At 42.5% G+C, this 14,917-nt stretch overlaps 1 protein-coding gene and 1 non-coding gene across 2 annotated transcripts in view; one reads left to right on the top strand and one right to left on the bottom strand.

The window, feature by feature from the left end:
- LOC140185724 (deoxynucleotidyltransferase terminal-interacting protein 1) overlaps positions 1-11,375 on the bottom strand; it is a 36,622-nt gene extending 25,247 nt beyond the window's left edge. The window contains exons 1-3 of the mRNA XM_072239305.1: positions 11,155-11,375; positions 8,537-8,607; positions 807-903 (exon numbers count right to left, since the gene is read on the bottom strand). Coding sequence (XP_072095406.1) covers positions 807-903; positions 8,537-8,607; positions 11,155-11,220 — 234 coding nt within the window. The 5' untranslated portion in view covers positions 11,221-11,375. The remainder of the gene's footprint in view (positions 1-806; positions 904-8,536; positions 8,608-11,154) is intronic.
- Positions 11,376-11,481: 106 nt separating this feature from the next.
- trnat-ugu (transfer RNA threonine (anticodon UGU)) lies at positions 11,482-11,554 on the top strand. The gene has a single exon. It is a non-coding gene; the product is annotated as a tRNA-Thr (tRNA).
- Positions 11,555-14,917: the final 3,363 nt, after the last annotated feature.

The following is a 14,917-nucleotide window of genomic DNA, read 5'->3' as shown; positions in this document are numbered from 1 at the left end:
GTCAGCATATTTTTAAATACCTGATGTTATGTTTACTAAATCTACTAATTGTAATGCTACAATATGGTAATTTGATAGTTTAGATCTAGCAATACAGACAAAAGCTTCGGGGAAATCAAGAAATGAATCATCACACAGGAAACCCAGCTTCTGACCTACTTGTAGCCAAAGTGTTTAACCAAGCTGGTAATGTAATCACCATTTCATTCCTCTGAAATTGGGCCAGCCTTGATCTAGAGTGTTGGTAACTCCAAAGTTTCACCTTTTCACATCAGGCTACAACTTGATCAAGTTAACATCACTGTTCAATACTTACACACAATTCCATAACTATTCAGTAGGGACAGAAAGCAAGTTAATGTTTTAGATTGATGACCTTTCACCTGAACAGTTTTGAAGAAAGGCTTTTGACCCAAGATATTAACTAGTTCTTTTCCGTAGCTGATTCTAGCACTTTTATTTTAATTTTAGAATTCCAGCTTTTCCTGTTCAATTGTCAGATAACTGTTCCCATTTTGTTACATTACAAACTGTATGGATTATTATACATAACTAATTCTTACATTCTCCACCTTTTGTTTGTTCCAGGAATTCTCTTCCCAACAACACAATGGGAATTCCTTCAGCATGTAGATTGTAGCAATTCCAGATGTGACACACTACTACTTAGTCAAAGGTTGGTAAGGATGGCCAATAAATACTGATCTTATCAAGGATGCTACATTGCCAAAATAAATTTTCATTGCTTGAACTACCAACCTACCCAGGACAGTGTTTCACTCACCCACTAGCTTCAGTCAGCTTACCTTGGTGTACTTATTGATTACGCCACGGATCTCCTCATTAATGTGAGGCTGCAGAACAGCTCGCAACAGATCCATGGATATGTTTGGATTGGTGAAACTAAAGAAAGGAGACAGACTGATATGATATCTTTTTAGAGGGCGATAATGTCTTTTAACAGTCAATTCAACATAGTCAATTCAGGGAATCAACCACTGATAACCTATATATGTGGCATTTCATCCCCACTGCAAGCGCTGGATGTATGAAACAGACTCTTTTGCTCACACCACAACCAAGGTTCCCATCAAATGTTACAGAATCATACTGCAAGTGTGGAGGGATCGGGTAGCGTATTCAGGGAGTTTTAGTACAGGTCTTCAGGACTTTGACAAGTGCATCCATTTGGGCTCTATACTAAAGAAAGGATTTTGTTGTTTTGGGAACTATACTGATGCCTGGAATTGTCCAAGGAGGAAATCCAAGAGAGAGGCGCTTCTCATTCACTCTGTCATCAGATTTCTGAACAGTCCATGAACCCAAAACACCACATTATCCCCCTTTTGCATTTTTTATTTAGTAAATTTTAATAATTTTAAGTCTTTGCACTGTTCTACTGCTACATAACAAACTTTACATCATACAAGACAGATAATCTGATTCTCAAATGCTGTAATGTTTAAATTGATGAGAGTTGATCTTATTGAAATATATACAATTCTGAGAGGGCTTGAGAGGATAAATACTGGGAAGATGTTTTCCCAGGTGGAGAAATCTCAAACTAGGGAGCATAGACTTAAGATAAAAAGGACGCCCACTTATGACTAAGACGAGAGGGAATTCATTTTCTGAGTGTAGTGAACCTTTGAAGGTCTCTACCTCAGGGAGCTGTGGATTCCAGTTTATTGACTATATTCAAAACGGGGACAGATTTTTGGACTACTGGGAAGTTGAGCCAAGAAAATGGAACTTAGGCTAACAATTTGATCACTCGTAATTTTACCAAATGGTAGAAAAAGCTTCAGAGGCCAGATGGTCTAGCTGTACTTCAATTTCTCATGCTCTTCATCTGAATATACAAGCTCTCATCATTCTGTGCTATCTACAATCTTAAACAATATGAGCATTTCCTAATAAGTCAACACAAAGTTGTTTTGTCGCAAACCAAAACAAAAATTGGTAACATCCTACAATTTAAAAAAAGACATTACACCAAGTAGAGATTAAATATACTTACAAGTTTGCAATTGAGAACCTACATGTTTTAATAAAATGACTGAGGAAGTTCAGATATTCTTTTGTTTTTATCTTCTGAAAATGAATGAGTTCAGATTTAATTTTAAACACAGCAGGAAATGGAGTGGAGAAGAATGCTAAAATTTTACAATTCAGTATGTGAACAAGTGTCTAAATAGCCATAAAAGCGCAGACAAAAAAAAGAGGGAGGACCCCCTTGTCAAGCATCGATTTTCCCAAGCTTGTCCAGAATGAGGAGGTATATCATTATAGAATCACAGAATCCTTATACCACAGGAGACCATTTGATGCTTCTGAGTAATACCAGCGCAGCTATCCCCACTCTATGACCTACCGAAAGTTCTGCAAGTTACTTCAGTTCAGATTATCTATCCAGCTTATTTCTGAATGCTTGCTGAGAGTCTCCACCACTACATATGGCAATACATTCCAGAACCTAACAACCCGCTGTGTGAAGAAATTCTTATTTCACTTTTGCTAATCCCCCTAGTTCTTAACTAATGAGCATGATTTCTCCCTATACATATCATTACAATTTTAAATACTTCTTTCAAATCACTACACATACTTGATAACAGCTTCTTCAGCCTATCTAAATAACTAAAGTCCATCATCCCTGAAACCATTCAAGTGATCTCTTTAGCATCATCCCTAGAGGCCTTTGAAAGGAAGCTCTCCAAGTACGCAGGACTGGTCAGCCAATGTTGGCAGGCTGGATGGAGAGCGAGGTGTCTCCCAGTGGACGTTGGTTACAGGGGATTCGCAGCCCGTTCCTTAGCCAGAGCCTTCAGCAATCTGGGCATCGAGGGAGAGAGGAAGAGGAGAGCCATCCGCAGTACCACCGATGCAGCAGAGGGGGCTTCAAAAGAGGGGAGCCATGGAGTCATAAGTAGCTAGCCACCTGGACACAAGCTGGAGTCTGATCAGCCCCGGCTGGGTCACCTGGAGGAGGCTGTATGATGTTGAAAGACTCGAAGCACCCGATGATTCCAGGAACATCACTGAAGATGTGTCCAGAGGCATCAGTAGATGTATGTACACAGAACACTTTCTTAAACTGGCACCAGAACACGACACAGCTGTGGAAAACCAGTGTTTTATAAAGGTTTTTCTTTTAAAAGGTTCGGATGCCAGAATTGGGAGCAAAAAAAAACACATTGCTGGAGGAACTCACTAGGTCAAACAGCATCTGTGGGAAGTGGGGGGGGGGGAATTATTGACATTCCAAGTAGAGGCACTGCATCAGTCCTGTGCCTTTATCTGTATAGCCCAGTATGTCAAATACATTTTAACCACTTTCTCAACCTACCTTATTTTCAATAAACTTTGCACATTAAATCCTGATCTCTTCATTCTTTTAATACTTTTGGATTTATATCTTCTCATTTATATAGCTCTTCTTATTCTTCCTGACAAAATATAATATGTCACCTTTCTCACCATTAACTTTCATCTGCCACCTCTCTGCCCATTTTACTCAGACCGTTAATATCGCTTTGAAATTTATTATTTTTTTCTGCAACTCAATGCACAGCTGCACTTTACATCATCTGCAAATTTTGAAATTGTGCCCTGTATACCCATCCATCTCATTAACATATATTAACTCCTCAGAAAACACCACTAACACCTTCCTCTATCATAAGATCATAATACATAGGAGCAGGATTAGGCCATTTGGCCCATCAACCCCGATCCACCATTCCATCATGCCTGATCGTTATCCCTCTCAACTCAATTTTCCTGCCTGCTCCCCATAACCTTTGACTCTCTTACTAATCAAGAACCTATCAACTTCCACTTTGGATATATCCAACGACTGCCCTCTGCAGTAATAAATTCCACAGATTCACCACTATCTAGCTAAAAAAGTTCTTCCTTATCTCTGTTCTAAATGGACGTTCTACTATTCTGAGGCTTTGACTTCTGGTCCTAGGCGTCCCCAATATAGGAAATGTCCTCTCTACATCTAGTCTATCTGGGCTTTCCAATATTCAATGGATTTCAATGAGTTCCCTCCTCATTCTTCTAACCTCCAGTGACTATAGGCCCAGAGACATTAAAGACTGCTCATATGTTAACAGTTTCATCCTTGGAAACATTCTCGTGGACCTCCTCTGAACCTGCTCCAACGCCAGCATGTCCTTTCTTAGATAAGGGGCCCAAAACTGCTCACAATACTCAAAGCACGGTCATACCAATGCCTTATAAAGCCTCAGCATTACCTCCCCTATCCTGTAAAACATTTTCACTCTGTACTACATCCCAGAGTTTCAGCATGATTTTTTAAAAAATTCTAAATATATAAAAAATTCTTTGACATGAGATAGGGGAGGACGGTAGGCACACAACAGATGCGTGCTGTATTGCACTGAGGGGAGGACGGTAGGCTGATAATTGGTGAGTGTTGTATTGCACGGAGGGGAGGACGGTAGGTTGATAATTGGAGAGTGTTGTATTGCATGGAGGGGAGGATGGTAGGCTGATAATTGGAGAGTGTTGTATTGCACAGAGGGGAGGACGGTAGGCTGATGGTGAGTGCTGTATTGCACGGAGGGGAGGATGGTAGGCTGATAATTGGTGAGCACTGCATTACATGGAGGGGAGGACAGTAGGCTGATAATTGATGAGTGTTGTATTACACTGAGGGGAGGACGGTAGGCTGATAATTGGAGAGTGTTGTATTGCACGGAGGAGAGAACAGTAGGCTGATAATAAAAGTGTTGTATTACACAGAGGGGAGGACGGTAGGCTGATAATTGGAGAGTGTTGTATTACACGGAGGGGAGGACGGTAGGCTGATAATTGGTGGGTGTTGTATTACACGGAGGGGAGGATGGTAGGCTGATAATTGGTGGGTGTTGTATTACACAGAGGGGAGGACAGTAGGCTGATAATTGGAGAGTGTTGTATTACATGGAGGGGAGGACAGTAGGCTGATAATTGGTGGGTGTTGTATTACACGGAGGGGAGGACTGTAGGCTGATAATTGGTGATGTTGTATTACACGGAGGGGAGGACGGTAGGCTGATAATTGGTGAGTGTTGTATTACACGGAGGGGAGGACTGTAGGCTGATAATTGGTGAGTGTTGTATTACACGGAGGGAAGGACAGTAGGCTGATAATTGGTGAGCACTGTATTGCACGGAGGGGAGGACAGTAGGCTGATAATTGGTGAGCAGTGTATTGCACAGAGGGGAGGACGGTAGGCTGATGAGGGCCGTGAAGTGTGTTTTCCGAGCTTTGAATGGACTCGCCCAATTTGGGCTGTGACGTCAGTCTCTCTCTTCCGAATTACCTCTCAACTTTCCCTTGCATGCCACTGACTGACTTATGGCAGCGAGCAAACTCTACCAGTGTAGGAGAAAATTGGAGGGAAATTTTCATTCTAAAGAAGGATTTTTTTAAAATCTGCTGCTGGCCTGCCCCATTGCTGTTGTTGTAATTGTTGCAGAAGGTGGATTGTGTAGGTTAGAAGTGAATTGTATTGTGACGTTTTCATATCTTTAGCAGTTTTCTCATTTTGTTATTATGCAACAATGGACACAAAAAACTCCCTCTTTATAATAAAGGCTACTGATCAATGGGCTTTACATGGACTGGTGATCCAAGTTGTCCTATTCCATTGTGCCTGGTCTGTGGCAAACAACCTAGCAAAGGCTCCAGCAAAATTGACTTAACTACAAATCACAGCCATATGACATATAAAAGTGCTGATTATTTTAAATGACTATTGGAATCTCAAAACAAACCGATTAAAGCTTTTGTTAATAAAGTCACAGTGAAATGAATCAGGAAGCAAGTTAGTTAGCGGTAGTTATTACTCAGAAAAGGAAAAGTCACACAGTTGATGAGAACCTAATGATGCCAGCACATAAAATTATAGTGGGTAAAATGCTTGGACAAGATGCAGTATGAGAAATTGAAAAGGTTTCACTCTCAAACAGTATGATAAGTTAATGCGTTGATGACGTGTCACATGATGCTGAAGAGGTCTTGTGTGATAAACTAAAAAAAAATCTTCTCTATCCAGGTTGATGAGTCAACAGATTTCACCAATAAATGTCATGTTGTAGCATTTAATGATGGTGAAATTCAAGAAAACTTTCTCTATTGCAAAGACCTGCCCAAAACAAGACAAAGATATATTTAATGATTTGTCTTCATATCTGGAAACAGAAGGTCTGTCTTGAAGGAACTGTGTTGGAATCTGCTCGATCAATGGGTGGCTCAATGAGAGGTTTTGTTTCTCTTGCAAAACAGAATTCTGACGTCACAACACACAGCTTCAACATTGTCAAAAACATTTCATGTTGTAAATATCATCAATTAAAATCAATTTACACCCTCTACAGGTGTCCCCCACTTTTCGAATGTTCGCTTTACGAAACCTCGCTGTTACAAAAGACCTACATTAGTTACCTGTTTTCGCTAACAGAAGGTGTTTTCACTGTTATGAAAAAAGGCGGCACGCGCCCCGAGCAGCCAAACTCCTCCCCCGGAACTGCATTCTAGCCGGCATTGCTTAAGCACGTGCCTGTGAGCAGCCATTTGCAAGATGAGTTCTAAGGTATCGGAAAAGTCTAAAAGAGCTCATAAGGGTGTTACACTTAGCGTAAAACTAGACATAATTAAGCGTTTGGATCATGGTAAGCCAAGTAAGGTCAAAGTGAGTTTGGCTTGTGGAAGGTGCCGAAGATGATGTTGAAGAGGTTTTGGCATCCCATGACCAAGAACTGATAGATGAAGAGCTGATGCAATTGGAAGAGGAAAGGATAACAATCAAAACTGAATGCAGTAGCGAACGGACCAAAAGTGAAGTCGTCCAGGAACTGAACGTGAAAAACTGCATGAGATTTTTGCTGCAATGATTGCAGAAAAGTATGACTTTAATTTTGAAAGGGTATGTAAGTTTAGGGCATATTTGCAAGATGGTTTGAGTGCTCACAAAGAACTGTATGATAGAAAAATGCGCGAGGCTAAGCAGTCAAGCATACTGTTTTTTTTCAAGCCTTCCACATCAGCCACAGCAGACAACGAACCTCGACCTTCAACATCGAGGCAGGAACATATAGAAGAAGATGACCTGACTGCAATTGCCTCTGATCTGGGCCGACATTTACGTGCCGGGCAGCACCTAATTAATTAGCTTGTTTATTTCAGCTTTTTTCTTAAAGATGTGCTGGGTGCGTCCCGGCTACCGCTGCACCACTGCATGCTTTGCAGATCGGTATCAGTCCACGGCCCGGAGGGTGGGGACCACTGCACCACCCCATCCTCTGACAACTCAGCCTAACACACCATCATCAGTGTGCTCGGTGCTGTCTTCCCAATTCCGGTAAGTGATACTACACTGTACATACATTATTTCTACTTTATATAGGCTGTGTATTTTTGTGTTATTTGGTATGATTTGACTGCTTCATAGCTTAAAGGTTACTGGAGAGAGTGTTTCTGCCGAGAGCGCTTGCGTGAGATTTTTGCTACAGAGAACAGTGCGGCAATGATTGTAGAAGAGTATTTCTACTTTATATAGGCTGTGTATTTATCATATCATTCCTGCTTTTACTATATGTTACTGTTATTTTAGGTTTTATGTGTTATTTGGCATGATTTGGTAGGTTAATTTTTGGGTCTGCGAATGCTCACAAATTTTTCCCATATAAATAAATGGTAATTGCTTCTTCACTTTACGACATTCCAGCTTACGAACCGTTTCATAGGAACACTCTACCTTTGGATGGCGGGGGAAACCTGTATTTAAATTAAATCTATTTGAGCCTACCTTCAGAAAAATTAAATCCTATTTTGGCTTAAGCCAGTTGTTTAACAAAAAAAATGTTTGCCTTATGAGTTTTTAAAATTTATGAAAGGCAAAGAAAGATTAATTTCAAGAAAGGCAAGATAGGCTTAACTACCCATGTTTTTCAATAAAGTTTGGCTAAAATTCATTCTCTACTCAAAGGAGCATTGACAATTATTTTTAGATTATTACATCTACAACTTAATGATCATGCTAACATACCGTGAGCTGTAGATATAATAATTTTTACGCAAGGGTTCCCTGAGACCTGAAAATTATTTGAAGGGTTTCTCCAGGGCAGAAAAATTGAGAAAGACGGATCTATACTAATCCCATTTAGCTGCACTGAGTCTGGAGCCTGCTATGCCATGGAGAATCAACTGCTCCAAGAGTATCTGCCTCCACCTTCACACCCCACAGCACGTTCCAGATTCTAAACACTCTACGTGGGGAAAACAAAAACCACACTCAGATCACCTCTCAATTTCTACTGCTCACCTGTCTTCATATTAGCCTTAGTCCAAGCATTGACAAAAGAATCCAATAATATTCCCCTTCCAGTGCCAAACACAATAAACAAATATATTGAGGATTCACTTTTCCCAACTGGTCTTCTGATCCTACCAGATCTGGACCAGGATACCGAGCACAGAGGTGTTCTTATGTGCACTTTGATCAATGAAATGCTTTACCTCACTGCCATCTGTGATCTCCGACCCCTTCGGGCAACTTGGCGGTGCTTAATCATGATGTTCCATGGATTCTGCAAATTAAAAAAGCAAGTCAGGGTAAGAGATGTTGAAGGGAAGAAATAAAAAGAACAGGAAGTCTACATTAGGGTGGAAGGCTTGTGGAGAATGAATGACAAAGTGGTGACATCAGGCTGGAAGGACCAGTGTCTCAGGGAGAATTGTGTGGGTTTGTGTAGGTTGTGAGCTTGGGAGGGTGGGGAGAATGTTGGGGGGGGAGGGGATGGAATTAAATAGGAAACAAATAAAATCCAAAATTACAAATGGAGGAAAGACAGGGTAAAATCTAAAAGGAATCTTAAATTGTGAATTGCATGGTTGGAATAAGCTGAAGGCAATCTCTCTAGCATATAAAAAAAGACTCACAATATGAGCTCATCTTAACGCAATACCCCCAGATGCTCACCACACCATATCCTGCACAAAGAGCCACCACTGAACTTACTGCTTTATTATGAATTCCCAACTACATCGATGTTACGTTGTATGGATTTTATGCCCCCCCCCATTCCCACAAGGAGTGTGAACAAATTCTAAAGACAGAGCACCTGAATAACTGAAGTTATGGAAATTAAAACAATGGGCTAGATGATAGCAAACATCAGCCAAGACATTTGGTCAAAACCAGAGGAGAAAACAAAATATTCAGACCAACTAAAGACAAATAAAGACTGAAGAGAGTGTGAGAATAGATTAGTGAACAACACTATAATATGGAGTGCTTCAAATGAGATTCCGACTCTGAACTAAAATGATCTTGGGGTGGAAAAGAGCAGCACAAATAAAGAACCAACTTAAGAGTTTTGCTTTGTCTTTACCCGGTGAAGATTCTGTTAACACAATAAGATGGTTGCAAATTCTGGTAGTATATAAAGCGGACAAGATTAGGAGCTCACAAGAACCATCTAGCTTTTAAGGATGCATCCAGGGATATTGGGAGAAATAAAGTATGGAGATAAGGATCCACTGACCACAATCTTCATTGCAAAAGGAATAATACCAGAGAAGTACAGGGATATAAACTTAGAAATCAGGATCAGGGCACCCAGCCTTCCAAAAGCCTGCCAAAAGCCTGCTTTGCCATTTAATGAGATAATGGCTGGTTGGACAACTTCAACTCAGCACTCCTGTGGTAAACTCTCGCCACAGGTGCAACCTAACTTGCTGAGCATTTCCAGCATTATCTGCTTTTACAGATTCCCACTACCTGTCATTGTCTTGAATGCATGGTTAGCTTCACGTGTGTTTCCTTTCAAACTTCTTCATCAAACTCCATCAGTAAGCCCTTCTATTCCTCTCATCTCATCTCCCCTTGAACACATCTATGCCCATCATCCTCCAGTGTCAACATCTGCGAACAGTACTCTAATTGCAGCCTAATTAAAGTTAGAAACATTTTAACAGAACTTCACTGTTTTTAATTTGTACATCTCTCAAAATAAAAAGTTTTTTTTAATCGTGATTTCGTAACTGTGTTGCTACGTTTAGTAACCAGTATTCACAAATCTCCCAGTTCTTCAGCCTGCTCAGACACATCTTCCTCACGGATCACAACATTCCTTAATTTTCCAACTCAGATTTAAAACTTTATATTAATTTCCAGCAGATTTATTCTGCCACTTGTCAAGATCTGTGCTTTATCACAATGCAGTGCCCTGTGAACATTTCAAAATTGTGCTAACAACTCTTCTCACTCCATCTGATGAAATCAGATGTCTGGGAGCAACTCCTGTGGAATACCACCTTCCAACATCTGGCGATTTAACTAAAAGAAAACTTTAATCTGCATTTGGCTTTGTAGCCAAATCGACACCCACTCTCAAGAAGTGAAACAAAACTGCAGGTGCTGAAAGACGCTGCAGGTACATAAAAGCACAACACGCAGGAGGCAAGCCACTGGTTTACAACACCTCGAGGTCCCCGATACCGGACTCCCTGACAGCGGGAGCACCTGTACAATTTTGGTCACATAACAAGAAAGATGTGACTGCACTGGAGAAGCTGCAGAGGTGATTTACACGAATAATGCCAGCACCAGAACGCTATAGCTATGAGGAAAAATGCGCAGGATTAATTTTTACGGAATACCGCAGGCTGAGAGGAGACTTGAGTGAATCGGAGAATCAGGGCCCCGGACATAGGAAGATCAATTTCCTTTAGCTCAGAAGTGAACAACCAGGGACACGAGTTTAAAAGCAGAAAGCAGAGGAGGTATTTTGTCACCCAGATGGTGCTCGGGTGCAGAAAGCCTCATCATGTTCAAATGGTGTAGCTGTTGAGCCGTGGGCTGCCGGGCCAAAAACCCAGAGTAGGAAGGTGGGACTGGGCTAGGAAGCTTCCTCCCGACCTGTAGAGGTTCTAAAGAATGCAAAGCACCTGCAGGATAGCTTCCTACGCCAAACCTATAACCTCCATCCACCGGGTCCCCCTCCAGCCTCATTGGCCCCCGACCCTCGCCGGCACCCGGGCCCCGGGCTGCTGCTGCTACCGCCGTTCGACCGGACGGCGCTGCGCGAACATTTGTGGAGGGCAAGGCACAGTTAAAAACCGGCTCTGCTCACCGTGCTCGGGCCCTCGGATTCGGGCGGGCCGTCAGCTGGGCTTCCCTCTTCACCGCTCGCTCCCATGGTAACCGCTCCTCACGCCGCTGCCCACTGACCCCGGCTGCAGCTACCGCCGCCCAGGCTGTCACTTCCGGCACCGGCGGCGCGGTTACGACAACCGTCGGCCGTCATGGTTGTGCGGGGCACCCAGGCACAATCACCATCTTACTGCGGGGCCAGTGACGTCAGGACGAGACGTCCGCCCAGCACTGGCCGCAACCAGTGGTACGATTCGTCGGCCGCATAGCACGTTATTAAGCCGGTCCCGTCGCTACCTGACGCATGGGCTCCATAGCTCAGGGGTTAGAGCACTGGTCTTGTAAACCAGGGGTCGCGAGTTCAAATCTCGCTGGGGCCTGCGCTGGAATGTTTTAGCAGGAGCAGCCGTTTTATTCCTTCTCCCGGTGTGAGGGCGGAAAGCTGCGAGATAAGCGGCATTGTGGCCGAAGAGAGAAAAATTATAGTCTTCGCAACCACACGCGAGAAAATCTTTCTGGTAACACGCACAAAATGCTGGAAAAACTCAACAGGCCGGGAAGCATCTAAAGGAAAGAGTTGACAGTCGAAGTTGATTGGTGAAAGAGATATAGGAGTTAAAAATACACGTGGACTAAGATGTAAACTGTCCTGTGCTATCACCAGTGGGATCATCAGTTGATCTGGTGAAAATCAGTTCATCAGATGAAAAGGGGTTAATCTGTTTGATAGGAGAGGGTAGAAGACCATGAAAGAAAGGGAAGGGGAGGAGCACCAAAGGGAGGCGACTGGCAGCTAAGGAGGTGGGAAAAGGGAAGGGAAAAATCGATGTTCATGCCATTAGGTTGGAGGCTGCCTAGGTGGAGTATTAGTGGCTGATCTTGCAACTTGAGTGAAATTATAGACTCAGAATCAAAATTATGTCTAATATCACCGACAATTGTGAAATTTGTTAACAGCGGCAGCAGTACAATGCAATACATGATAATATAGAAACAAATCAGTATATTAATTACAGTAAGCATCATCATCATCAGGGGCCGTGCCCAGTTCGAGCTTTGACTGCCATGGCCCACACACTCCTGTTTCAGGTCAAGTGGATCAGATCATTGGTATTCATTTCCAGTTGGCTGCTGTCTCCATCATCATTTGTCTTTGTCTTCCTCTTAGACAATAGGTGCAGGAGTAGGCCATTCGGCCCTTTGAGCCACCACCGCCATTCACTGTCATCATAGCTGATAATCCACAATCAGTACCCCGTTCCTGCCTTCTCCCCATATACCTCGACTCTGTTATCATTAAGAGCTCCATCCAACTCTTTCTTGAAAGAATCCAGAGAATTGGCCTCCACTGCCTTCTGAGGCAGAGCATTCCACAGATCCACAACCCTCTGGGTGAAAAAGATTTTCCTCAACTCCGTTGTAAATGGCCCACCTCTTGTTCTCAAATTGTGGCCTCTGGTTCTGGACTCCCCCAACATCGGGAACATGTTTCCTGCCTCTAGCGTGTCCAATCCCTTAATAATCTTATATGTTTCAATCAGATCCCCTCTCATCCTTCTAAATTCCACTGTATACAACCCCAGTTGCTCCAATCTTTCAACATATGACAGTCCCGCCATCCCGGGAATTAACCTCGTGAACCTACGCTGCACTCCCTCAATAGCAAGAATGTTCTTCCTCACATTTGGAGACCAAAACTGTACAAAATACTCCAGGTGTGGGCCCTGTACAACTTCAGAAGGACCTCTTTGCTCCTATACTCAACTCCCCTTGTTATGAAGGCCAACATGCCATTAGCTTTCTTCACTGCCTGCTGTACCTGCGTGCTTACTTTCAGTGACTGATGAACAAGGACACCTAGATCTCATTGTACTTCCCATTTTCCTAACTTGACACCATTCAAATAGTAATGTGCCTTCCTGTTCTTGCCACCAAAGTGGATAACATTACATTTATCCACATTAAACTACATCTGCCCACTCACCCAACCTGGCCAAGTCATCCTGCATTATCACAACATCCTCCACACATTTCACACTGCCACCCAGTTTTGTGTCATCTGTAAATTTACTAATGTTACTTTTAATCCCTTCATCTAAATCATTAATGTATATTGTAAATAGCTGCGGTCCCAGCACCGATCTTTGTGGTATCCCACTAGTCACCACCTGCCATTCTGAAAGGGACTCTTGCTTTCTTCCCTTCAATCTTTCCCATAATTACCGTGCATCCTAACTCCTCTTTTCTAATCACATGTCCAATGAAGTTACGTTGCCTTTTCATGATCTCATACATTATTTCTTTCTCTGTGTTTGCTCTGTTCATGACATCCTCATTAGATATTCGTTTTGTCCATAATATTCTTTGCATCCTCCTCAAAAATCACATCTCTGCTCATAAATCATCTCTGCTTCCAGTCTCATAAATGTCATTGATTAAATCAGTAGGTTTTTCAATTCCATAATCTTCAAGGACGGTAATTTGTTTTATTATTAAGTGTATATATATATATGTTCGTGGGTTGAATGTCCACTTAGGAGTCGGATAGCAGAGGGGAAGAAGCTGTTCCTGAATTGGTGTACCTCCTTCACGACGTAACAATGAGAAGAGGGCATGCCCTGAGTGATGGATACTGCTGAGGCATCACTCCTTGAAGGTGTCTTTGATACTATGGAGGCTAGTACCCAAGATAGAGCTGACTAATTTTATAACTTTCTGCAGCTGCTTTCAATCCTGAGCAGTAGCCACCCCCGTACCAGACAGTGATGCAGCCTGTCAGAATGCTCTTCATGGTACATCTGTAGATGTTTTCGAGTATTTTAGGTGACAAACCAAATCTCTTCAAAATCCTAATGAAATATAGCCACTGGCTTTCCTTCTTCATAGCTGCATCGATATGTTGGGACCAGGTTGGATCCTCAGAGATCTTGACCCCCAGGAACTGGAAATTGCTCGCTCTCTCCACTTCTGATCCCTCTATGAGGATTGGTTCATATTCCTTCGTTTTATTCTTCCTGAAGTCCACAATCAGCTCTTTGGTCTTGCTGACGTTGAGTGCCAGGTTGTGGCTGCGACTACACTCCGCTAGTTGGTCTATCTCGCTCCTGTATGCCTTCTCGTCTCCATCTGAGATTCTACCAACAACATTTGTATCATCAGCAAAATTATAGATGGCATTTGAGCGATACCTAGCCACATAGTCATGGGTATTGTTACATACTTCATGGATATCTTGTGACTGTCTTATGAGGATGATGTAATGGTCTTGTGGAGGTCACATGATGTAATTTTCCCACCAGTGAGGTCACACGATGACCTGTTCTCAACAGGTATATATAAAAGGGAGACCCCTGGTGACGCAGTTAGTTTTCAGTTTAGTTTTGTGTTACATACTCCGTTTTGCTGTGTATTCGGCTTACGACGCAGTTTTGTTTTAAAGTGGAGTTCTACTTTCTATTGTAAGTAGTATTGGAGAGTGAAGACCTTACTAAAGTACAGGAATTTGCCGAGTCGAGTAAAGCTGATATCATTTGGCGGTTTTGGAGAGGATCGACCTTTATTGAATCTTTGTTCAAGTAAAAGTGACCTGCAACTGAGATATCCCCTGCTAAAGTAGGAAGGATAGTACAGTGACTATTCGCCAGAGGAAAAGGTCAGTTCCTTTCAACCATTTTATTTCCGTCGTCGTGAATCCTGCGGACAAGGCAGGTTCCGGCTGGGATCAACAGTAACGTGACGTCTTC

This window comes from Mobula birostris, chromosome 2 (genome assembly GCF_030028105.1).
Source record: "Mobula birostris isolate sMobBir1 chromosome 2, sMobBir1.hap1, whole genome shotgun sequence".
Classification (NCBI taxonomy): Eukaryota; Metazoa; Chordata; class Chondrichthyes; order Myliobatiformes; family Myliobatidae; genus Mobula; species Mobula birostris.
Note: the sequence above shows the minus strand (reverse complement) of the source record. Positions and strands in the feature narration are given on the sequence as shown.